The 24530-nt window shown below is 40.2% G+C and overlaps 1 protein-coding gene across 1 annotated transcript in view; it reads left to right on the top strand.

Annotated features, from left to right (window-relative positions):
- Window positions 1-1082: 1082 nt before the first annotated feature.
- Window positions 1083-24530, top strand: part of LOC308326250 (uncharacterized protein) — a gene marked incomplete at its 5' end in the record, with an annotated part of 69805 nt that continues 46357 nt past the window's right edge. Inside the window, 6 exons of the mRNA XM_080779057.1 lie at window positions 1083-1123; window positions 6566-6608; window positions 11085-11156; window positions 13755-13889; window positions 20185-20304; window positions 20766-20831. Of these exons, the coding sequence (XP_080635183.1) occupies window positions 1083-1123; window positions 6566-6608; window positions 11085-11156; window positions 13755-13889; window positions 20185-20304; window positions 20766-20831 (477 nt within the window). The remainder of the gene's footprint in view (window positions 1124-6565; window positions 6609-11084; window positions 11157-13754; window positions 13890-20184; window positions 20305-20765; window positions 20832-24530) is intronic.

Below are 24530 nucleotides of genomic sequence, written 5' to 3' on the forward strand. Positions count from 1 at the left end.
ACAGGACCAGTGGAAGCCACCATGATGCTCTCATAGTGACACTGACTGGACTATGGAAGATGGAACCGGTCTCAAGTTCTCAACAGCACAGACAGAGAGAGGACACCAAACGCGGTGCACACACACACACACACACACACACACACACGCACACACACGGCGGAACTTCAGCGGAAAGCAACACGTGGGGCGGTTGTTGTGATCCTCCCAGACCCAGACCCCGACAGTAATGTCTCTGTCTCCTTCACCCTCCAGTCCTGCTCTACATCTGGCTGTGATGATGATGATGTCGACCCCATTGCTTTCGTTTTGTATAAAGTTGTTCGACGTCTAGAGCGCGTGTATAATTGGGGGGGGGGGGCGGTACCGCGTCGTCGTGTGGTGTTTGACTGCAAACTCATCCGCTTCTCGCTCCCATCTTTCATGCATCTTTGCAATCGGAACTTCGGAAGGCAACAGCTATAGGTCAGCTACATATGTGTGTGTCCACTGCAAACAGAGGTGTCAGGAGAAAGGGTCGCTTATTTTCGCTGAACTTGTAGACTGGAGAACGCTACATGAAGTTTGATTGGCGTCTCTGACTGCATTTCACTGGTAAGTTATTTTACATTTTGACCATGCTGCAATATATGTTCCAGACTCCAGTTCCACACTAATGTAATGTATATGGATGGACTTGATATAATAATAATGATAGACTTTCACTTTCTTAATATAGACTTGATGTATCATATTGTACATACTCTGGTCCATAGCTCTAATGCGTTGCATTTAAAGCTATGGACCAGAGTTAGACTGCATGGTGCACTGACTCTCTATCAGTTGTATCAATTTGTCACTGCTGTTGTCCCAATTAGGTTCAATAGGCCAGACTATAGGCTACTGTTATTTTTGCAATCATAGCACAGTGGTTTGTTACAGTCAGCCACCCATGCAGATTATTTGAAAGTAAAATATCAAATCAATGCTGTTGCCTTAGCACTATAGAAAGCAGGCAGACAGGCAGACAGACAGACAGACAGCTATTTATTTCTGCCACAGGGGGCAGTACTGAGGAGAGGACTCATCTCTAAAGAGGACCAATGAGAGTCAACATCAGCTTTGTGACTTTGTCCACACTTGGGTGAGTTCTGAACTTTATGCATAGATAGAACTGCATAAGTTTAACTTTCTATAAGTCTAATGCTAACCATTGCTTAGTTCCTGATATCCTCAAATGTACTTTCAAGTTCAAAAAGCCTTTTAGTCCTGAAGCGAGAGTATTTCATTATCAGTAGGCCTAGCGATTACTAATGCGAGGAGAAAAGCTTACATCCTAAAAGAAACAGATGCCTCTAATTTATTGTTGTTTATAAGTCCCTTCAACGCTTTTTGTTAACATGCTGTATAGTGTATACTGTTCTACACAGTACACACTGGAAGTATTTAGAAAATAATAGACATTTATGAGGGATGTGTTATGCTAGCCAGATACACAGTCCCCCTCACAGGGTAAATCTAGTAAATTCTAGTAAATTCCTGGTGACAAACATTCTTATTGCATGTTTACTCAACACATCTGCCTATGTGCATCCCTTACACTTTCGCTGTTTACTTAGGTATTCAACACATCTGGCTGCCTATGTGCATTCCTTATTTTCACTTCATACTGTACGTGCACACACTCATGTGTACTTACAGTAGATTCAGATGCATCATGCACGCACACACACGCACGCATGCATGCACGCACACCTGCAAAGCGTCAGTACAAAGTGGAAAGAATTGTGACAAGAAGTGAACCCTCTTCCTCCTTGCCTGGGTTACATAAAAGGGGGACACTAATGCTTGGAATGGATTCAGAATCATGAAAATCCCCTAGTTTGACATGTCACATACTACGTAAAGCATAATGCAAAATTAAATTTAGAAAATCTTGCCTTATAGCTTGCCCTATAGGTTGTTATGGTTACATACCGTATATCCCCTCGTAAAAAAGACAGCTGGTCAGCAAGTGGATTCACGAATGTATATGTATTGTATATAGATAATATTTTAAGCCAATTAATTAGGGCTGAGGCCGATTCTAAAAACGCCTTCTAAAGCCTGACTTGAGTTTTCTGAAAAACTTCAAATATTATTTATATACGTAGCAGCATAAAAAAAAAATATATATATACATTTTTTGAATACTATACATACTGTACAGAACCCCAAATGGGTTCCGGCCTGAGGGGGTAAAACACCAAAAGGGGTTCCCGCCCAGAATGGGTTAAACAAAATAAGCCTGTTGGCTAGTCTTGCGTAGCCACTAGCCAGACAACTATTCCACAATCTCTGAATGCTAGTATATAGAGTCTGGAACTACACCGAGTAATCTGTTTGTCTGTTCCATTCACAAAAATATATTTTAAAATATCTTCAGAACTTCTTTTTTTATTTCCATTTCTGCTAAGCAGCAAACTACATAATGCTTAGATGATTTCAATTATATTGGGATAAATTTGCGCGACTGTAAAGACGAAATGCGACATATACTAGCGTCATGTCCAGGGGGTGTACTTGTACATCAAGCTGCCTCACGCTACAGAAACAGGAGATATAGCCGGCTCCTGCCCCTATGGGCCTCATGGCTCTGCAAGGCTACTTAAAGACGAAATGGAAGTGGGGACTCGGAGGAGGCTCCACTGACCACTTCCACTTTATAATTGTACTCATGATAGAGCTCCCGTTGCTCCAGTCCAGACTGTATGACGGAAGCATTTGAACATTGCGAGAGGCAACAATCTGGCAACGCGAGACTACCTGTTGGCTGCCAGACTACTAGTGGCACAAAGGGAGCAAGGCTGCAGTTTTGTTTTTTTTCATGTCCACATGACAGTCCGTGTTGCTTTACATGTCTGTGTCCCTGCTTCAGTGATCCAGAGAGAGTCAACAGACATGGCACGATATTGATCATTACTCCTAAAGACATGGTGATACGTGAAAATACGAAAATCAACAGTAATAATCCAATAATCCTGCGACCTCACCGTGAGTGTCCCGCGACCCCATGTGTGGTCCCGACCCCAACTTTGAGAAGCCCTGTGCTAGTGCAGTGAGACAGAGTTGTGTACAGTGTACACTCAACAGACCTCAGCTGTAACCACTTAGAATATGAATTTATTGATTCATTGACACTGACGTTATTTGAGGAACAGGATGCTCAACTTTGTCCGGATTTGAAGTACCAACACACAGACTCATGAGCATGAGTCCTGACGTTCCCTATAGAGCGTCGCAGTCCCGCCCCCTTTCATGACGACGCCAGGCCCAGGAAATGAATCACAATGCATTTTTCCCATAGACATTTCAAAAAGTATTTATTTAAATACCTTTTAAGCGTTGTACGAAGCCAACTCGAGTCGTGACAAATCATGACAACACACACAATATTTTGGACAAAACAAATAATTACATGGAAGAAGAACAACAAAAAAAGTGTTGTAACCTGCCGTTTTTTTCTACTTTCTAATTATTTTGTTTGTCCCGAAAAATTGTGTTTGTTGTCATGATTTGTCACGACAAGAGTTGGCTTTGTCCGCAGCGTAAACGTCTTTAAATAAATACTTTCTGAAATGTCTATGAGGAAAATGAATGGAGAATCATTTCCTGGGCCATCCCATATGGAAAAAAAATTACTAAATTTGTATATGTTTTACATGAAACTTAGTAGTAGTTAATATATATGACAGTCAAAGCAGATATAAGATCCATAGTATTTTTTTGTAAAGTGAAACTTATATAATTTTGTCATTTATATGAACTATATAAAACAGTCAAAGCACATATAAGATCCATAGTATTTTTTTGTAAAGTGAAACTTATATAATTTTGTCATTTATAGGAACTATATAAAACAGTCAAAGCACATATAAGAGCCATAGTATTTTTTTGTAAAGTGAAACTTATATAATTTTGTCATTTATAGGAACTATATAAAACAGTCAAAGCACATATAAGAGCCATAATACGTTTTTGTAAAGTGAAACTTATATCATTTTGTCATTTATAGGAACTATATAAAACAGTCAAAGCACATATAAGAGCCATAGTAAGTTTTTGTAAAGTGAAACTTATATAATTTTGTCATTTATAGGAACTATATATAACAGTCAAAGCACATATAAGAGCCATAGTAAGTTTTTATAAAGTGAAACCTATATAATTTTGTAACTTATAAGACCTATATGTGACGGTAAATCCACATACAATATTATTAGTAAATTAGTATAAATTGAAATACATATGAACTTATAAATAATTACTGCAGTAAATCCACATACAAAATCCTTAGTAATTGTGTGTTGTCAAACTTGTAGAGTTGGGCAAACATCAGTGAAACCAAAATCTGATAGGATATTGTATAGAAACCATACAATACAGGCCATGTATGTCACAGAGACATCCAAATTAAACAAAACCTAATCTTACAATGAAATAACATGAGATGACAAAATAATGAGTTGTATTCCCTTTTACATTTTATGACTCCTACATTATTTAAGATCCCCCCACCCAGTGCCCCCCCCCCAGCCAGTGTCCTCCCCAGCCAGTGACCCCCCAGTGTGACACCCCCCACCCAGTGCCCCCCAGCCAGTGTCCCCCCAGTGTGATGCCCCCCCCCCCCCCCCAGCCAGTGTCCTCCCCAGCCAGTGTCCCCCCAGTGTGACACAAGCCCCCAGTGTCCTCCCCAGCCAGTGTCCCCCCTGCAGTGTGACACAAGCCCCCAGTGCCCCCCCAACCAGTGCCCCCCCTGCCAGTGCCCCCCCAGCCAGTGTCACCACCATTGTCCCCCCATGTACCTCCCAATGCATTTTATTTTATACTGCTATGGTAACTTATAAGAATCTTCTAAAAAAAACAAAAAACATAAAGAGAGCATATCAAACACTTCACATATGTCAGGATGTGTCTGGGTAGCTCAGTCGGTAGAGCTCTCGCCTTAAGACCACAAGTTTGTGGGTTCGATCCTGGGCACTGGCAACTCAGCGTATGAGTAGCACAGCTTGGGTGCGGCAAGTGATGCGGGAAGAATTGGGAGTTGATGGTATAGTAGGTGTGGTGCTCTATCTCAGCAACCATCTCCCAGGGGTCTATAGCGCATATGTTTTTTATACCTATCATACACTTCACATATAAAAACTTATATATAGTCATAGATAAAACATATGTTTTTTTTATAACTATAAGGTATAATGTATTGGCTGACATATAACAATGTTATAAAAATCATATAAAAGAAGCATACTTTTCTTGTAAATTAAATGGTTACAAACTATAAAATACATACTATAATGGTATTTTTTTTATATATGGAAAGGATATATCTCATATAATTTAAAACTACAAACATTGTATGGAACATGTAAGGAAAATACAGTTTGCCATTTACTTACCTCATAGATCACATACATGTTGTTTACTTGATTCATACATGATTCACTTTATTGTCTTATATGAGGATTGTATGAAAGGTGCCACTTTCAAGAGTTCACATATAAAATCTAGTATGTACTTTACATGACATACATGTAAATGACATACATAAAAAATGTAAATACTTACTATTGGAGGCAACAGGACAACATATATGTTTCTTCTACTTTTTTTTCCATATGGGATGGTAGGGGGCGGGACTGCGACGCTCTATTCTGGGGGTGTACATTATGCAACACATTGCAGTTGTGAGCTAACTGAGCCTGTAGATCAGAAATGTTATATAGAGGGGGTAGAGGTACATACTAGCAGAAACTAGTATATATAGTAATTTTCCCACACTTTCACAATTAAAGGGAAATAAATTAAAGTCCAGCTCCATCCAGTGTCGACTAATACGAAGACGAAAAATGTTCGTCGACTACCTTTTTTCACTGACGCAAACAAATTGGAAACTACATGGAAACTAAGCTATACGATGACTAAAACTAAGACTAAATATATTGACAATTTCGTCAACAAATAAAAACTAGAGTAAAATGTTAGGAAGGGACTATAGTGGACAAGAGATCCAGTGTAAGTCATTGTACACTTGGTTGCATGCTGAAAATAGCCGATCTACAAGCTCACGTCTAAGCTTGAGATCTACAATCTCAAGCTTGTAGAATCAGCCATTACGACGGCATCAAGGACCACCAAAATACATTTTAGTCGACTAAAGTCGCATGATACTTAGTCGACTAAAACTAGACTAACACTAAAATATTCCAGGTGACTAAAATGTTACTAAGACTAAATGAAAACTATTCAAAAGACCACTAAAACTAAAATCAACATTTGCTGCCAAAAACAGCACTGGCTCCATCATTGAACATTTTTATTCCATGCTGAAAAAAAAACGCAACTTTTTCTCGATTTCCTTCAGCTCAGTCGGCAGATAACGTTTGTGTTTTAAAGTGTACTGCGTTTGTTTTAACTGTAGCCTATTGGATGGGGTCTACAGTACATGATGCTATTTTGAATTGAAAACACTTCGGATTAACTTCTTGTTTTTTAATGCTTAGTGCTATATATAAAAAAGGTGAATTCACTTTTGTTCCTTCTGCAGGTGGATCATTGTCCTGGTCACCTCTGTGCAGCAGGCCAATGCAGTGAGTGCTTTTAAAATGTCTTCACTTATACCCTTTGCCGGTGAAATACAATATTAACTCCATGTATTGCTCCCAATGTATGAATGAATGAACCATTGTAAAGCGCTTTGAGCACTTTATAAATAGTTATAGTTATACTTTTTACAATTATAACTAAGCTAAAACTAAGACTAAATATATTTGCAATTTTGTCAACAAATAAAAACTAGACTAAAATGTCAGGAAGGGACTAGTGGACAAGAGATCCGGTATAAGTAAAATAAGTCATTTTACACATGGTTGCATGCTGAAAATAGCCGATCTGCGTTGTGAGCCTGTAGATCGGCTATTTTCAGCAGGTGTAAAAATCAGTCATTACGACGTCATCCATGCCCGCGAAAATAAATTTTAGTCGACTAAAACACTAAAACATTCCAGGTGACTAAAATGTGACTAAATGGAAACTATTCCAGAGACTATGACTAAAACTAAAATCAAAATTTGCTGTCAAAATCTACACTGGTCCCAGGTGTCATGTGAGGACATTGTCCGGTGTTCACACACACAACAGGTCATATCACTGTAAACACTTTGATTAGGCGAGTGTGTGTGTGTGTGTGTGTGTGTGTGTGTGTGTGTTTGGGGAGGCGCTCACGTTTGCTACTTTCACTTAACAGCGTGAGAGACTGTTGTTTTTGGCAGCAAATTTTAGTTTTAGTCAGTCTCTTGAATAGTTTTAGTCACATTTTACCTGGAATGTTCTTAATATCATAAGATTTTAGTCGACTAAATCTACAGTTGATTTAGTGGAACAAAATGTATTTTCTGCGATGCCGTCATAATGACTGTTTTTACACAATAGCAGATCTACAAGCCCACAACGCGTTGTGAGCTTGTAGATCGGCTATTTTCAGCATGCAACTAATTGTAAAAAGACTTATAGTGGATCTCTTGTCCACTATAGTCCCTTCCTAACATTTTAGTCTAGTTTATATTTGTCAGTATATTTAGTCTTAGTTTTAGTCATCTTAGTTTTCATTTAGTTTTCGTCAGTGAAAAAAGGTAGTCGACGAACATTCTTTCGTTTTAGTATTAGTCGACGAAATCAACACTGTTGGGTAGGCGCTTATGTTTGCTACTTCCACTTAACAGCGTGAGAGAGAGATACAAGGGTCAAATAAAATCCTGTTTATCCATTCCTTCCACAGAATGTGACAGATGTGAAAATAAATTATTTAAATAATTATGATTAGGAATCGAAGTGCTCGGTATGCAGTCTCCTACTGACGATGACGGTTCTAAGCATTAAGTTAAACTCCAGGCAGCTATTGAAAAATAGCAGATCTACAAGCTCGTAGCGCAGCACTCGGTGCCGCGCTACGAGCTACGTCCAACCAGGGAAACTCCCCCCTGTCAGGTGTAAAGGAGCAACTTGGACACTCAGGCATGAAGGTTGGAGTTAAGTCCGTTGCTCTCCCCAGGTTGGCGGAGGGTGTGTAGAGCCCAGGATCACAGTAGATGATTGGCACAGGGGTGAAAAATGGGTTACAAAATCGTGGGATAAAAAATATATTAAGTAAAAAAGAAAGACACAGTTAGTGAACACAGTGAGTGATAACAATGTTCCTATTCATTGCATAGGGAAAGCTGTGGTAAATTCCACTTCTAGTCAGGGAATATTATCAGCCGTCATCACAAATGTGAAGTGGCTATGGCCGAATTTGGCCCAAGGAGTGTTTTTCGTGCAAAACTAATGCTTGGAATGGGTTCAGAATTATGAAAACCCTCTAGTTTGACACGTCACATGCTACTTAAAGTATAATTAAATATTTTGCTATAATCGTTGCCTCATAACCTCATAACTCAATTCTTTTGGTTTTTGATTTTTGTTTTAGCATAAATCAGTGCTATTGAACACCCTTTACGTCTGTGTGTTGTTTCGAAAATATTGAACCAATGGAAAGTAGTAAAAAGTGCTTTGGACAAAACCTCTTAACTCCATTGGACCCTCAAAAGGTCTGCAAAAGGTTAGCAACTAACTCCACCACCTCTCATGGAAGTAATTGACAATATATAAAGTTACAACACCAACTTTGATGAGGCTGTATTGCTTTGTTTTAAAAATATATAAGGTTTTCTTAATTTCCTGAAAAATTAACATTTTGGAGTTATGAGGTTTCCTCCCGACAGCAGAGATATATTGGTTGTTGATGGTACCCCAACTTTCAGCAGCTGTCAAAAAGTCCCCTAGGGTGGTTGAATAGAAACCAATGTGGGATTTAATGATGTTAGTAGACAGTAGACAGACACCCTTACAAACACATATGGTGAAGAAAACTCTTGGTAAGAAATGTATTCTCAGATTTTATTAATATCCCGTGATGCCGTGATTGACAACTATAGAGGGTATGCGCGTGACATCGTCATCAAACCAGGAAGTTATGTGGGAACGCCCACTGAGTGCCAAAAAACTACTTTCTGGCCTTGACAGCCCATACATCCAAACAGAAAAGTCCAATATGATTGCATTAAACGACGTTAAAATCACTTTGCCACTCGATTTGCCATTCACTTTATGCATGCGCATACCCTCTATAAGTCCTGGCATGCACGTGGATGACTGATGTCTGCAGTGGCGAACAAGAATGTGAACAGTAGCCGTGTCCAGGGATTTGTGCTGCCTCTTGGTTTACATTGACCCTGCTGCTGTCCAATATGCACTGTTACGCCAATGTTCTCACCTGTTAACTGTGTTCTCACTATTTCCAAATCCAGTGCACTTGCAATGGCCTCGTCAGGCTATAGCACCATTAAGGGATTACCCGATTGTTGTGTGGTATGTTGTGTAATGAAAGATGGGAGGGATTACCCGATTGTTGTGTGGTATGTTGTGTAATGAAAGATGGGAGGACACACATGAGAATGCTGGTCCGGTTTTATCAGCAGATGTCCCAATACGCCCCCCCACTCCCCCTCCCTCCCTTTCTCGCCAGTGTAAACTCACAGACATCCAAATATTTAGTCGTCTTCAGCAAAACATTGGTCAGTGTTTGTGAAAAATGGCCTACAGTTCGAGCAGTTCCTGCAGCACTTATCCCACACGTGTGTGTGCACGACGTGCTGCAATGCAGGGAATTCCCGGAGTTCCAGGAGTTGAGGCATCATTCACACAAAATGTGTGTCTGTGAAGGCATGGAGAGATAAGTTATACTCACACAGGTGCCTTCATCTCCGTCTGCTCGAGGTCAGAGAGCTCATTATGTGCTGTTGTCGACATGAGAATATAGGCCTAATCATTGGTTTAACCCATTTACACCTGAGAACTGGTTCTACAAATGTCCTCTAAATCATGAAAAACCTATGTTTCTATGTCAGTGGGGTTTTTATTTCATGTCAAGGACCCCTAAAGTTATATGTAATCGGCCTCCGACCGCCATCTGAAAATATGTTGTTCCAGGGACCTCCCAAGAAGCAAAAATGTAGTTAAAAATGTTCACCGTGAAAGAATATATATTCAAAGATTTCTGCGCCACATTTTCACTCGGTGCCGCGCTATGAGCTTGTAGATCTGCTATTTCTCAATAGCTAAAGTATAACATGATGTTTCAAACACCAAAGGGGTTCGCGTCCTGAATGGTTTAAACCTTATCTGGTCTGTGCCTCCCGGTCCAATCTGCAGCAGGAGCTGTGTGTGTGAATCATATGAACCTCGTCCTGCGACCATTTCAGTCGACTGAAATGGTCTTAGAATAAATCCCTTCTCCTTCTTCTAAAAGGGGCATTCAGGGTGCAATCAATGTTGAGGGTGGTTGGTTATATACCAGTGGTTTTAAAAAAGCCTTTCACCAACATTTCACCTATAATGATGCTAAAAATAAGGCAAGGTTGAAAGTAGTTTATAACATATATTCTTTTAGTGTATAAAAGTTGGTATGTATTGGGAAATGGGTGCACACCGCACAATGATATAAGAACTCAAATATAATTAATTACATTTTGTGTAGTTATACACACAGTAGTTATACACACAGTACTGCAATAATGTACTGAAAATTGTCTCAACTTGTCACGCACGCACGCACATGATTTTGTGCCGCGGTGGCTCAGGGGCAGAGTGTCCGGATGGGAACCGCAAGGTTGCCAGTTCGAACCCGGGCTCCCCCAGAGTTGGTGTCAAAGTGTCCTTGAGCAAGACACTGAACCCCTAATTGCTCCTGATGTGCTGGTTGGTGCCTTGCATGGTTTTCTCTGCCATGAATGTGTGTGTGTGTGTGTGTGTGTGTGTGTGTGTGTGTGTGTGTGTGTGTGTGTGTGTGTGTGTGTGTGAATGGGTGAATGTAACGCACAATCAATTTAAAGCGCCTTGGATAAAGGCACTATATAAATGCACCATTTACCACTCATTTATAAAGCATGTTGATATGACTGTGAGTCATTATATCATTTGTCTTGTGTGTGTGTGTGTGTGTGTGTGTGTGTGTGTGTGTGTTCCTGCAGGGCGATGCACAGGTCCCGTGTGGAGGCAGGGACTGCTCTGAGTGCCGATGTCTCCCTGCCAAAGGTGCACTGGTACGAACGCTCCCTGTTTGATCTGCAGACACACAACCTTTACATGCAACAGTATAGTATTTATATATTGTTGTATTATTGTTACTTTTACTTGAGTAAGAAAAATGCAAATTTTTAGTAATTAGTAATTCCACCACTGTGTTACAGTAACCTTTATTTTATACTATAATGTGGAGCATGTTTTCTATTCCTAACTTTCACTTAAGCTGGTAGAAGCGTTCCAGTGCCCCCTAGAGCATACATGGGCAACTGGTGGCCCGTTCACTTAATGTGGCCCTTGGGTTAATATCAGAATACTGAGATATTATTGATTTGCAAACATGACCCGCTTTAATTACTAAAGTAGTACGGTAATGAGTAGTATTAAAATGTAAAAATGGGGCGGCGGTGGCTCAGGGGTAGAGTGGCTGGATGGTAACGGCAAGGTTGCCTGTTCGAACCCGGGCTCCCCCAGAGTTAGTGTCGAAGTGTCCTTGAGCAAGAGACACTGAACCCCAAATTGCTCCTGATGTGCTGGTTGGTGCCCTGCATGGTTTCCGCCGCCATCGGTGTATGAATGGGTGAATTGATGCACAATCTATGTGGATAAAGGCGCTATATAAATGTATTTGTATTTTGTTTTCTAAAGTTATAACATAACTATAATTAAAGGCATTTGAAATTAAATAAAAAAATTATGATGATTCCAATTCAAAAATAGCAAAACATAATAATTTCAAATAATAGCTGCTCTAGGACAGTAATATGCGATGCGGCTCTGTGGAGGGAGTGTGGAAATATAGTGGCCCTCTCCATCGTTAAAGTTTCCCCACCCCTGGACTACGGGGTGAGCACTCGAGACAACACATTGAGAATTGAGTTAGATGAGATTAGAATTGACTTCATTGTACCAGAGGTTTTATTTATTTTTATTTTACGTGAGAAACACATACAGGAAGAGCAGCAAACGGTCTCCCTCCCCTAGAACAAAACATGTCAGCGAGGCTGTTTTATTTAATACTGCAATGGCCGGGGGCGCATAAATCTCCTGCTAAAGCGGCGTTCCACCGTGCCTTAGTCAATAATTCAATCAACTAAAATGTCACGGTGTCTTTGCATGTCTTTACTTGATGCATTTGTACCCTCCTCGCTTCCTTTTGACCCTTTCTTCCTTCCTTTCCATCTTCCTCGGCCCCCTCCCCTCTTTATTTTGTCCTTCCGTTGTTATGTTCAGCTTTATAGCTGCTGCCATCAATCACGTTGAGGAACAGTCGTACAATTCAGGCAAGGAGGAAAAGGAACTGTGTTTAAATTATTTAAAAAAACAGTCGTTTTCAAACTCTTGAATAATCGCAATGGTCATTACAGTGACATATTTATGACATCATGTCATAAATAATGGTCCTTGATATCAGGGGACGGTTATTTATTCAGCATTTGAGCCACGGAAGTTTGGGGGGAACACCGTCCGATGACATTCAGACCCAAAACTAAAGAATGTCAGTCGTTCTTCGGTTTTTCAAAAATAGCAGACCTACAAGCTCGTCACTTGGTGGCGCGTTACTGTATGAGCTTGTAGATCTGCTATTTTTCAATAGCTAAAGCATAACATAATGCTAACACCACTACTTGTAAATTAAGTAATGCAGATGTTTAACAATAATTGAATCTGAAACCAAAATGGACCCATTTCGGGTCCATTTGGTTTCATGTTACACTCTCAAGAGTTAATGATTATGTAAGAGTCAATTTGGTTACCAAACTCTTCATCATTTAAATAGCAGATCCACAATAGCAGATCCAATAGTAGATCCACAATAGCAGATTCAATAGTAGATTCAATAGTAGATTGGCTATTTTCAAATGGCCGAAAGGTATCTACTGTATAGGGCTGAAGTGGTCAATGCATGTTTTGCAATGATAATGACAATCTACAAAGTAACTAAAGTTGTCAAATAATTGTAGTGGATTAAAGAGTACTAGTAATATAGTATTGGGAATTGGAAATGCTCAAGTAAAGTACAAATACCTGAAAACCTGTACTTAAGTAAATGTACTTACCGTAGTTATGTACTGTCCACCACTGGGACAAAACATACACCACTGCAGCCCTATTGCAACGTTGGCCATTTGAAAATAGCCGATCTACAAGCTCACAACGCGTCGTGGTGTGACGCGTTGTGAGCTTGTAAGATCTGCTATTTTCAAAATACCTCTACTCGAGTCAATTTTGATTACCAGACTTTTACTTGTGACAGAGTATTTTGTACATTGTCGTATTGATACTTTTACTTAACACCCATTTTGGGCGGGAACCCCTTTTGGTGTTAGCATCATGTTATGTTTTAGCTATTGAAAAATAGCAGATCTACAAGCTCATAGCGGGCCACCGAGTGGCGCGCTACGAGCTTGTAGGTCTGTCTATTTTTGAAAAATCGAAGAACGACTGACATAGAAACATAGCTTTTTCAGAAAACTGTCAGGATCTAGAAGACATTTTTAGAATCTGATCTCAGGTCAGAATGGGTTAAGTAAAAGATTGAAGTACTTTCCCCCCCCCACCACCACTGTAATGTGTTCTACTGTATATACTGTACACCTGGGCTGTCCTCTCTGCAGGGAGCTCCAGGGAAAGTAGGCTCGCAGGGCCCCCAGGGGCCGATGGGGCCAAGGGGTCGAGAAGGGCATCTGGGAGAGAAGGGCCGCAGGGGCACAGAGGGATCGCCTGGCCCCGAGGGGATTAAAGGGGACAAGGTAAGTGTGTGTGTGTGTGTGTGTGTGTGTGTGTGTGTGTGTGTGTGTGTGTGTGTGTGCGCGCGAGCGCGAGCGTGTGTGTGTGTGTGCACAACGTGAGCTTGTTAAAAAGTGAGCAGTTAACTCAATTTTTTTGGTTTTTGAGTATTATTATTTTTGCACAAAGTGAGCTTGCAACAGCAGCGAACACTAGCTACAACCCAAGAGAGACAGAGTGAATCAGATTTGCAATTTGGGCATAGCTTATCACCAAAAAAAACAGAATTGGGATCACGTAACGTTGCTGTCTGGAGGAATCCAGGAACTTTTTTTGAGGGTTTTGAGTATTATAATTTTTTGCATAAATCAGTGCTATCGAACACCCTTTACGTCTGTGTGTTGTTTAGAAAAAAATATTGAACCACTGAAAAGTTGTTAAAAAGCGCTTCGGACAAAACCTCTTAACTCCATTGGACGGTCAAACTGTCTCCCCCTTCACACTGTCTCTCCACCACCTTTTTTAGCAGTAAAAAAAAACACCATGACACCACTGCTAAAGTCACAACATTTATATTTTTCCTGGAAAAATGAACATTTTGGAGTTAGGTGGTTTCTTCCCGACAGCAGAGATATCATCTGTGATCACACATGCAGAATTATCTCAGCAAACATTATATGTCGATAAGAATTTAGAGTTTCATTCATCAAAATATATATACTGTACTTAACACCCAAAAACCAAATCTCGACTCGGATATAGGGAGTCAACGTTTTGAACTCTTGGCCTGCAGCTCTTAAGCTCTTTGTAATATGAAAAAGTACTGTAAGGCTTTAAGTGCAGGTTTGACTGAATGAACGATGTTCACATTTCATTTGAATTGCAGGGATTGGAGGGTGTTCCTGGGTTTGACGGTGCTGGTGGCCTTGCAGTAAGTAAGACATTGAATGAGAGTAATTTTTTCATTTTTTGCCCTTTTCTTGCCCTGTGGATTCCAGTCCAGTGCTTGCCTAGTGATGTTGTCAGTAGGTTTTCGGAGGGTGTGTCCAATCTGCAGTGTGTCCAATTCTGACAGAAATATTGGACAGAAACACTACCACTAACCCTAACCTCACAGACTGTGTTTGCGGTCTAAAACTTGACTTTATCGCCCTAAAATAAGTTGTTGGCACAAAAATAGTGCCGCAAGTAGGATTCGACAGAACAGCTTTTCAGGTGTAAAGGAGCTACTTGGACACTCAGGCATGAAGGAAGCATGAGTTGAAGTCCGTTGCTCTCCCCAGGTTGGCGGAGGGTGTGTAGAGCCCAGGATCACATTAGATAATTGACACAGGGGTGAAAAATGGGTTATAAAATCTTGGGATAAAAATTATAAGGAGAAAAAAAAGAACAGCTTTTCAGCGCGTAGTGCTAGATGGCAAACGCCTGCCTTCTAGGATGAATATAATAGGTCAGAACCCTGTTGCGCTTTGAAGTATAAATGTCTCCTAGGGTGCGCCTCACTAGCCGACACACAAGAGGAGGTTGAATGGACTGAAACCAGCGCTCCCCAGAACAACAGGTTTGGAGATCTGTTGGGAATTGATTACATGACAACAGTTACCCTTAAGAAACACCTCAACTGAATATCATTGTAACTATCATATTCGATAGAAATTATTTAATGCCATATTTAGCCACTACGACGGCAAATGTCTAGCCCCAAGGTAGCCACGCCACCTCGCAGCAGCACACCCTACCATCATTTACTAAAAAGCATATACTGTAGGCCACCATGGTGATTGAAAGAAGACTTTAAAGTAGTGACTGGAAGCATAAAGTATTTATGACCACGTTTATTAAGCTAATAAAATCACTAAAGTTAAGCCAAAAACCCATCCACTTGCATAGAGGATAGTTTTTCCCTGAAACATGACTGCCATGATAATTATCATGACAGTCATGACTTAACTGCACCCTGTTTTTGGCGCTCGCTACATTTACAACAAAAACGTATATATATAAACATTCGGATTTCAAATATAAAGTACTCACAATTTGTCCCACGGGTGTTAGTTAGTTGCTGCACCAGCGATTCCAATTGCTGCATCCCGCGTTGTTTAATAAAAAGCATTTTTATCCGAGCGCCCCGGCTACTTTTTTCAAACGGGGTACGTTTGGGAAATCCACAGTTGCACACCGGGAGCGCACTCGCCTATTAGTCTGTATTAGCAGGACGGTCAGCGTACCTATATCGAACACACCGAGTGCCACCCTCCTCCCGACCGATAGGGGCGCGTAGTTGAAAGCCAATGACAAAATAACAGCTCGGATAAAAATGCTTTTTATTAAACAACGCGGGATGCAGCAATTCTAATCGCTGGTGCAGCAACTAACTAACACCCGTGGGACAAATTGTGAGTACTTTATATTTGAAATCTGAACGTTTATATATACGTTTTTGTTGTAATTGTAGCTAGCGCCAAAAACAAGGTGCAGTTAAGCCATGACTCTCGTATGAATACGAGAGTCATGAACCATGGCTAGTTTTTTCTGGGCCCGCACGGCAACACTACTGTACAAGCCATTCATATGAACTTGCATTTTCCTTATTATACAATATTTCCAAAGCCGGCCGCTTGATACACACACACACACACACACACACAGACAGACAGACAGACACACACACACACACACACACACACACACACACACACACACACACACACACACACACACACACAGACAGTGACGTCATTACATTATTTTCACCATCGCCCGACGCCTTGCAGCTCTTCTAAAATCTGATTTATACCTCATCGAAATGAATTAGGCATAAAAATGAAAGAGCACATAAAAAGTGCATTGGTACACATTAAAACACAAATTTAACTCTTGAGACCGTAAAGATTTAATTGTACGTCCTGGGTGATCAGAAAATGATGAAATGCAGACATGTTTATATTAAATGCACCCACAATGCAATGGAGACAAAGATAAATGCATACGTTTATAATTAATAATAAACACTTGAATGCACTTGAATACTACTCAACAAACCCCATTTGTTGAGTAGTAGTAGTACGTACCCCACATCAAATTGCCCAAAAATCTGCAAAAACTAGATGATATTCCTATGTGGTAAGCTCTTATCACTTACATTAATCATTTGTCATGTTGCACATTTGAAACGTTTGACTTCAGAAGATGTGACCAGTTCACCTGTTGTCTTTCTGTCACCATAATAATCATGGTCAACACAGATGTGCTTGCTACCAGCACACGTTCAGTTAAATTATTTTCACCTGGTGTCCCTGTTTTCGTGCATTATAGGTGAACATTTGGCAAAGAAATAACAATAACAATAATAATAATAATAATAATAATAATAATAGATTGTCTAGAAATCTTCAACAAAATATATTTCAAAAAAAGTTCCAATGGCGAACATAGCAAATCTACAAGCTCACATGTCACATCACAGAAGCACGGTATATACATACAGTATACTAGACTAAGTAGTTAATTGACCCTGTGGGCTGGATTTTGAAGGTGCGTTTTACCATGTGGTAATACATAAATTGGCCTCGCTCTGCGCACAATCGTATTATGAAAGCCTTATCGTCCCGTGTTGAACGCACACACATATGGAATACGACGTTGCTGAATATTTTAGCATTGTGGGAGTGTCCATATGTTAATTATTTTCGCTTTGCGCAATTTGCTATTAAGCCCCTTGACCTGCGCATAACGATTAGACGTGGGTCTAGGCACCTCATAAACGCAAAAGCAGATAAAAGCACTGTTTGATTTTACACTTGAGCGGCTCTGGGACGCTGCTGGAGTGTTGCCAAGTCTGTTTATTATAAGCGGCTTCTTTTTCTGTAAAGTTGCTTGTAAATATTGGTAGTTGTGGTTGCTTTTCTTGTTTCTAAAGGTTTCTCTCCTAATGTTGTTTAAACCAGTGATCCTCACACAGCACATTCCCATGTCAGGCATCCCCAGATGAATGCATTTGCCCAACTAAGGACGGCTAATACAAAAATGTAATTACATTTTGAAAATAGCAGATCTACCAGCTCACAATGCATCACATTCATTCATTAAAACTATGAACTCTGACTGCAGGCGGATATATAATGATCATTATAACAATGTGCAAGAAAATATTTAAAAAGATGTAAGAACTTTATATTTGTGGACAATCAAAATATGTTTTTTATTTTAATGTGGTGTCATTAAAATTAATCTGGATATGGCAGACTCAATATCTAGAAAATAAAAACATGGCACTTCATTTAAAATAGGTTACAGACCCCTGTTATATGCGCTTATTTTGGGATTATTTTTATAGACCTATTTACTTGTTTCTCTGAGACATGGCAACAGCGACTTTTTATTGCGTCATTTTATTGGGAATGTTGAGATTAGAAACGGCCATAATTCTTTCATTTCTCAACCTTAAAAAAAAACAAAAACATATGCATAATCCTTGGGAAGTTTGCTTTCATACGCTGTATCACACTTGATTCAAGTCTTCTTCAATAAAATGCTACGAGCGAAGACCATACCATCACGGGACCATACCGCATCACGGGCATACGCACCAGGCATTCAACTCATTACTCATTTCAAATATAATATAATTATAATTTAAATTAAAATATAATTTTACTGGTGTTTCTCAATAGAAACAACTTATTTTGAGGCATGAAGGTGACAGCATGCAGTGCAATAGGAATAATTAACCCAAATGTGACAAAGTCATATATGTCATGTCTTCTATGGTGCCAGCCTGAAGAAATGTAATAATAACGATCCCCAAAGTGCGCATTCCGTATGTGACATCAGCTGACTGGTAAAGAAAATAGTACGGACATGTTGATTGGGTAACTCTCAAACACGCCTTAAACACTCCCATGACTAATTCAAGGCCGTTTTGCGCACTCCACGGGGTGTCGAAAGCGCTTCTTAACATGCTTAAAATTGCAATATGACATACCTCACGCCCCCAGCTCATATTACTGTAATAGGTAAAACGCACCTTCAAAATCTAGCCCTGTGTGTCCAACCACAATTTTGAAACTGTTGAGTTCAGATAACAAGTAACAACTTCTTGGAAATGCAGTAGAATTAGAAAAGTGGGTTATTTTTCTTTCAAATGTGTGAAAGTCATGATATAAACTCATGATATAAACTCATGATATAACGCACAGATAACTCACTAATACTATGAAAACTGAGTTAGCCTATACTGTTCTGCTGTGTTGATGGTGCAATGCAACCTGAATATGATGTGTCTAGGGCACCATCTAGTGGATGTATTATGACATTAACTGAACTGGTTGCAACATTATTTGAAGTATATTATGCTGTATCGCACACCTATCTTTAATCATACAATCACCAACCATAATAACTTTCAATATCACCGAAATATTTGTGCTTCTGCATCAGTGTTGTTTTTGGCTGCAAATTTTCTATTTTAGTTTAGTCATAGTCTTTGGAATAAAACTAAAACATTTAGTTTTAGTCTTATTTTAGTCACCAGGAATGTTTTAGTGTGACTAAATCTACATTTGATTTAGTCGACTAAAATGTGTTTTGTCGGGCCTTGATACCGTCTTGATGGCTGATTTTTACACTTGCTGAAAATAGCCGATCTACAAGCTCACAACGTGTCGCGCTGCGATTCGTTGTGAGCTTGTAGATCGGCTATTTTGCCGATGTGTAAAATGACTTGTGTTTTATTTATACTGGATCTCTTGTCCACTAGTCCCTTACTAACATTTTAGTCTAGTTTGTATTTGTTGACGAAATTGTCAATATATTCAGTCTTAGTTTCAGTCGTCATAGCTTTAGTTTTTATTCCGTTTTCACCAGTGAAAATAGTATTAGTCGACGAAAACAACACTGTTCTGCATCAAAATGGCGTGTCACTCATCACCATATCCATCTACCCTAATGGATAGGGGCCGGGGTACACAAGCACACGGCCGTTTATCCGTCCACCTTCTCCTACCAAACCATACTAGGGCATTCACTTCTAGTCATTTTTCACTTTTTTTGAAATAAATATTCGTACATTTCAAAACTGTGTACATTGGTGACTATAACTATAATGTACCTGATCTTGAGGCCTAAAAGAAATCAGTACCAACAAGGTCGACTAGTGGATTTACTAGTCGACTAGTTGAATAGTCGACTAGTTGCTTAAAGCCCTGGCCTAAACCATACCTACCACTCATGCCTGTAACAATGACACTCATAGCTATGATAATATCACTCTAGAACTGTAACAATATGCCACTCATAATAAAACTAAATGTCACCCAGGGCCACCCAGGAGCAGGGGGTGAACCCGGGCTGACAGGACTGGACGGATGTAACGGTACTCGGGGACGAGCGGGGGGACCTGGCAGCCCTGGACGCGTGGAGGGACGCTTTGGACCCCGAGTGAGTATTGAAGGAGGACACTGTTCATTTAACTCTTAGGGTGTGTGCACACATACCCATTCTGTGTACATTTGTGCACACTTCTTCCTACTTTCTTTTTTCATTAACCCATTTAGACCTGAGTTAAAAACATTCACTTTGAAAGAATATATATTCAAAGAATTGCGCCACATTTTTACGATTTTTCAAAAAATAGCAGACCTACAAGCTCGTAGCGCAGTGGCGCGCTATGAGCTTGTAGATCTGCTATTTTTAACTAGCTAAATTATAACATAATGTTTAAAACACCGAAAGGGGTTCCCGCCCCAAAATGGGTTAAAGTAGCGACAGTAGTGACTTTGTATTATTGAATACATCTTAATTTTGTCCAGTCCGCGCGGTAGAGCAGTACGGTATGTTAGACATATACAAATGAATGAACATTATTGTGTGATGTCAGTATTGTATTTTGTCTTTGTCAGGGATCGCCTGGACCCAAAGGAATAAAAGGAGAGCCTTTGTACGACTCGGCCTCGCCCGGCCTTCCTGTGAGTTTCTGACACTTTGTTGGGTTTAAGAGCAATAATTACATGAAGTGCCCTTCGGTGCACAGGTGTCCACCAGGGCAGGTCAGGTTGTGGCCTCCTGGTGGCGCTATAATAGGCCACACACACACACACACACACACACACACACACACACACACACACACACACTCACACACGGACGGAGTGCAAAACATACTCTCTCCCCATGCCTCCGGCCTGGTGGAGACAATTATGGTTTGGGTTAAACCGAAAATACCACCGAAGTGGAACAAGCGGCAATCCAGACTCCAAAATAAATGATACAAGACTGGCTCAGATACAGTTTCTCATTTATTGAGATAAACGAGAAAGAATAGGAAAAAAAGAAAGCTCCTGAATGCATTGCTACAGTCTAAAGCAGTGCACTGTTCACTAGATATAAATAATGTTAACATAATGCAACAAAACATGTATGCCGAGCTCTGTCTGAGGATTAGCCTTCTTCATAACATATGATCGCCATTAACTGTTTTTGTGTGGTACTATAGGCATTCCCCATGATTGAACTTGGGTGACTTTATAGAGTAGAGTAGAGTTCTTGGCAGCAAATTTCGAATTTAGTTTTTGTCATAGTCTTCTGAATAGTTTTCTTTTTTTTTTTTTATAATATTTGTTTTATTCGGAAAGTGCAGTATAATTGTACATATAGCATTTCTACAAACGATATAAGAGCAGTTCCCAAGATTTTCTTCTTTTCTTTTTTTTCCCCACCCCTCTTCCCTCCCTCATCCCCCCTCCATGTGGCAACATCTCCAATGTCTCTGTATAGTATAGTCCTTTTTCCTATATAAGACATCGAGTCCACACTCAAACAGAGACAGGCACGTCAGTAATACTTCAGGTGGTACATTTCAGGAGGACAAAGAAAAAAAGAAAGAGTGGGCGGAAAAAGACATAAGAAACAAAAAACAACAACAACTAAAGTATATACATTTATGCTGAGGGGGGCAAAAACAATATAGCTTTGGTCTTCGACCACGAGAGGAGGAGAGGTGTCTTATACATTTTATATTTATACAATCAAACAGCAGGCAATGAACCAGTGAGATTACACGAAGTCCGCTCTCAGGGGGGCAATATGCACAATCCAGTTGTTCCAAATTTGGTAGAAATTGTCTAATCTAGTTCTTAACATGTATGTTAATTTTTCCATTTTGAAGATGTCTAGGACTATTCCATGCCAATCGTCCATTGTGGGTGTGATTGGGGATAGCCATCTTCTTGTTATTGACTTTTTGCTGGCTGCCAAGAGAATCTGCAGTAGCTTTGTGTATCTCGACTGGTTAAGACATTCAATGTGGCCCAGGTACATGGTTGTGAAGTTGAAAGGTATTGGAGTATTAAATACTGAGCACAGTGATTTGTGAATATTGTTCCAAAACACCCCCAATTTGGGGCACCCCCAGAAAATGTGGAAGTGGTTGGCTTTCTTTGCCCCACACTGCCTCCAGCACAGCCTATCGTCCCCTTTGTATTTTTCCTGGTATGGGGTCTTAAAATATCTAATAATATTTTTCCAACAGTGCTCTCTCCAGTCCATAGAACAAGTTGAGGTAGACTGGAACTCCCAGATCCCTCCCCATACTTCCTCTGAGAGTTCAACTCCTGCGTCCCTCTCCCATCTCTCTTTGATGTACAACGTGCTTTCATTCTTAGCATCTGAAATGGCGCCATATAACTCAGAGATGGACTTACTTGGCTCCACTGTGAGAGCTGACTTTAATATGAAAAAGAATTCTGATTCAACTGCAGAAAACTCTTTGAATTTGCATTCTTGATTGATATAGTGCCGCACCTGGAGGTATCTGTAAAAGTCAGCCTGTTCCAGATCATGTTTGACTTGTATTGATCTGAAACTATCAATTTCAGTTCTTTGCATAAATGACATGTAAGTTGTGATTCCTTTCTCTATCCATGACTTAAATCTAATGTCGCCTCTATTTGGGACAAAGTCTGTGTCGAAGGCACACCATCTGAAAAGTTTCAACATTTTTTTTAAACCACATGACCTCACAACCTTTTGCCACACATTTAACGTATGGTTTATCCATGGGTTATTGATCCTCTCTAATCGGTCCGCCAAACCCCTGTCCCCTATTGCAGCCTGCAGAGGGAAGTCAGCAACTAGACCAAGCTCCAACTCCTTCCATCTCGCTTTATACCCCCTGTTACTCCAGTATAACAGAGGAGTTATCTGGGCTGCATAATAGTAATTTCTTAAACAGGGAAGAGCCATGCCCCCTTTGTCCTTTCTCAGTTGTAGGGTGCTATATTTAATTCTTGGTTTCTTCCCTTGCCAAATGAACCTAGAAATCCATTTGTCCCATTCTCTGAATTGTTTATCGTCCACTTCTACTGGGAGATTTCTAAAGATGTAAAGTAAGCGGGGAAGAATGTTCATCTTGACTGAACTTATTCTTGAGTTTAGGCTTAGGAAGGGGATTAGGTTCCATCTATGTAAATCAGATTTAATTTTCATCGATATGGGACCATAATTAGCTTGCCTTAACTTTGAAGGATCTTTCGTCACATTTATTCCCAAGTATTTGATTTCTTCGTTGTCCCATTTCAAATCATATTTTTCCCTCAGTCCCCTTGGGGCATTAAAGTTTAGAGCCATGACCTGTGTTTTAGAAGTATTGAGCTTATAACCGGATAGTTCACCATAACCTGTTAGTAGTGACATCAGTTCGTTAAATGACCTCTCAGGGTCCCCCCCTAAGTACACGAGGACATCATCTGCGAACATGGCAGCCTTGTGTTCGATACCCCCCATACTTATGCCTTTGACGGCTTCACTCTGTCTTATTAATTGGCCTAGGGGTTCAATAAATAAGTCGAAGAGGAGAGGCGAGATTGCGCACCCCTGCCTCGAACCACGTTTCAAAACGAAAGCATCAGACAAATCTCCATTAATCTTGATACGAGCTGTAGGTTTGTCGTATAGGGTCTGAATAACTTTTATAAATGTTTCATCAAAACCAAATTTCGCCATTACTTTGTAAAGGAAGGTCCACCTTACGGAATCAAAGGCTTTTCTTGAATCCAGGGCTACTAGGATTGCTTTGGATTTGTCCTCAGTAGTTTGACTTAAGATGTGTAGTGACCTCCTAATATTGTCTGAGGTTTGCCGGCCGCACAAAAACCCTGCCTGGTCCAAACTTATGATGGAGGACAAAGTGTTCTCCAGCCTCCGGGCCATAATAGAGGTGAAAAGTTTATAGTCTAAATTTAAAACACTTATCGGTCGATAATTGTCACATTCTAGTTTATCTTTTCCCTCTTTTGGAATGACTGAGATAATGGCCTCCTTCCACGAGGGCGGGGCATCGCCTCCCCGCAGGATCCCATTGAAAGTATTGAGCAACAATGGTGACAACTCCGCTCTCAACGTTTTATACCATTCTGTGTTAAAACCGTCTGAACCCGGGGACTTCCCTGCTTTTAGCCTGGAAATGGCTGAGTCCACTTCTCCGCTTGTAATTGGTTTTATCAAATTTACATTTTGTGGGTCAGTAAGGACTGGTAAATCCAGGGAGTTCAAAAAAGAATCTATCTGGGTTTCATCTGCTGCTTGGGGTTGAGAATATAGTTCTCTGTAGAAAGTTTCAAAACACTCTTGGATTTTTTCTGCTTTGTTTTCGATATCCCGGGACACAG

This window comes from Protomyctophum bolini, assembly GCF_963924005.1.
Source record: "Protomyctophum bolini genome assembly, chromosome: 12".
In the NCBI taxonomy this organism is placed as follows: Eukaryota; Metazoa; Chordata; class Actinopteri; order Myctophiformes; family Myctophidae; genus Protomyctophum; species Protomyctophum bolini.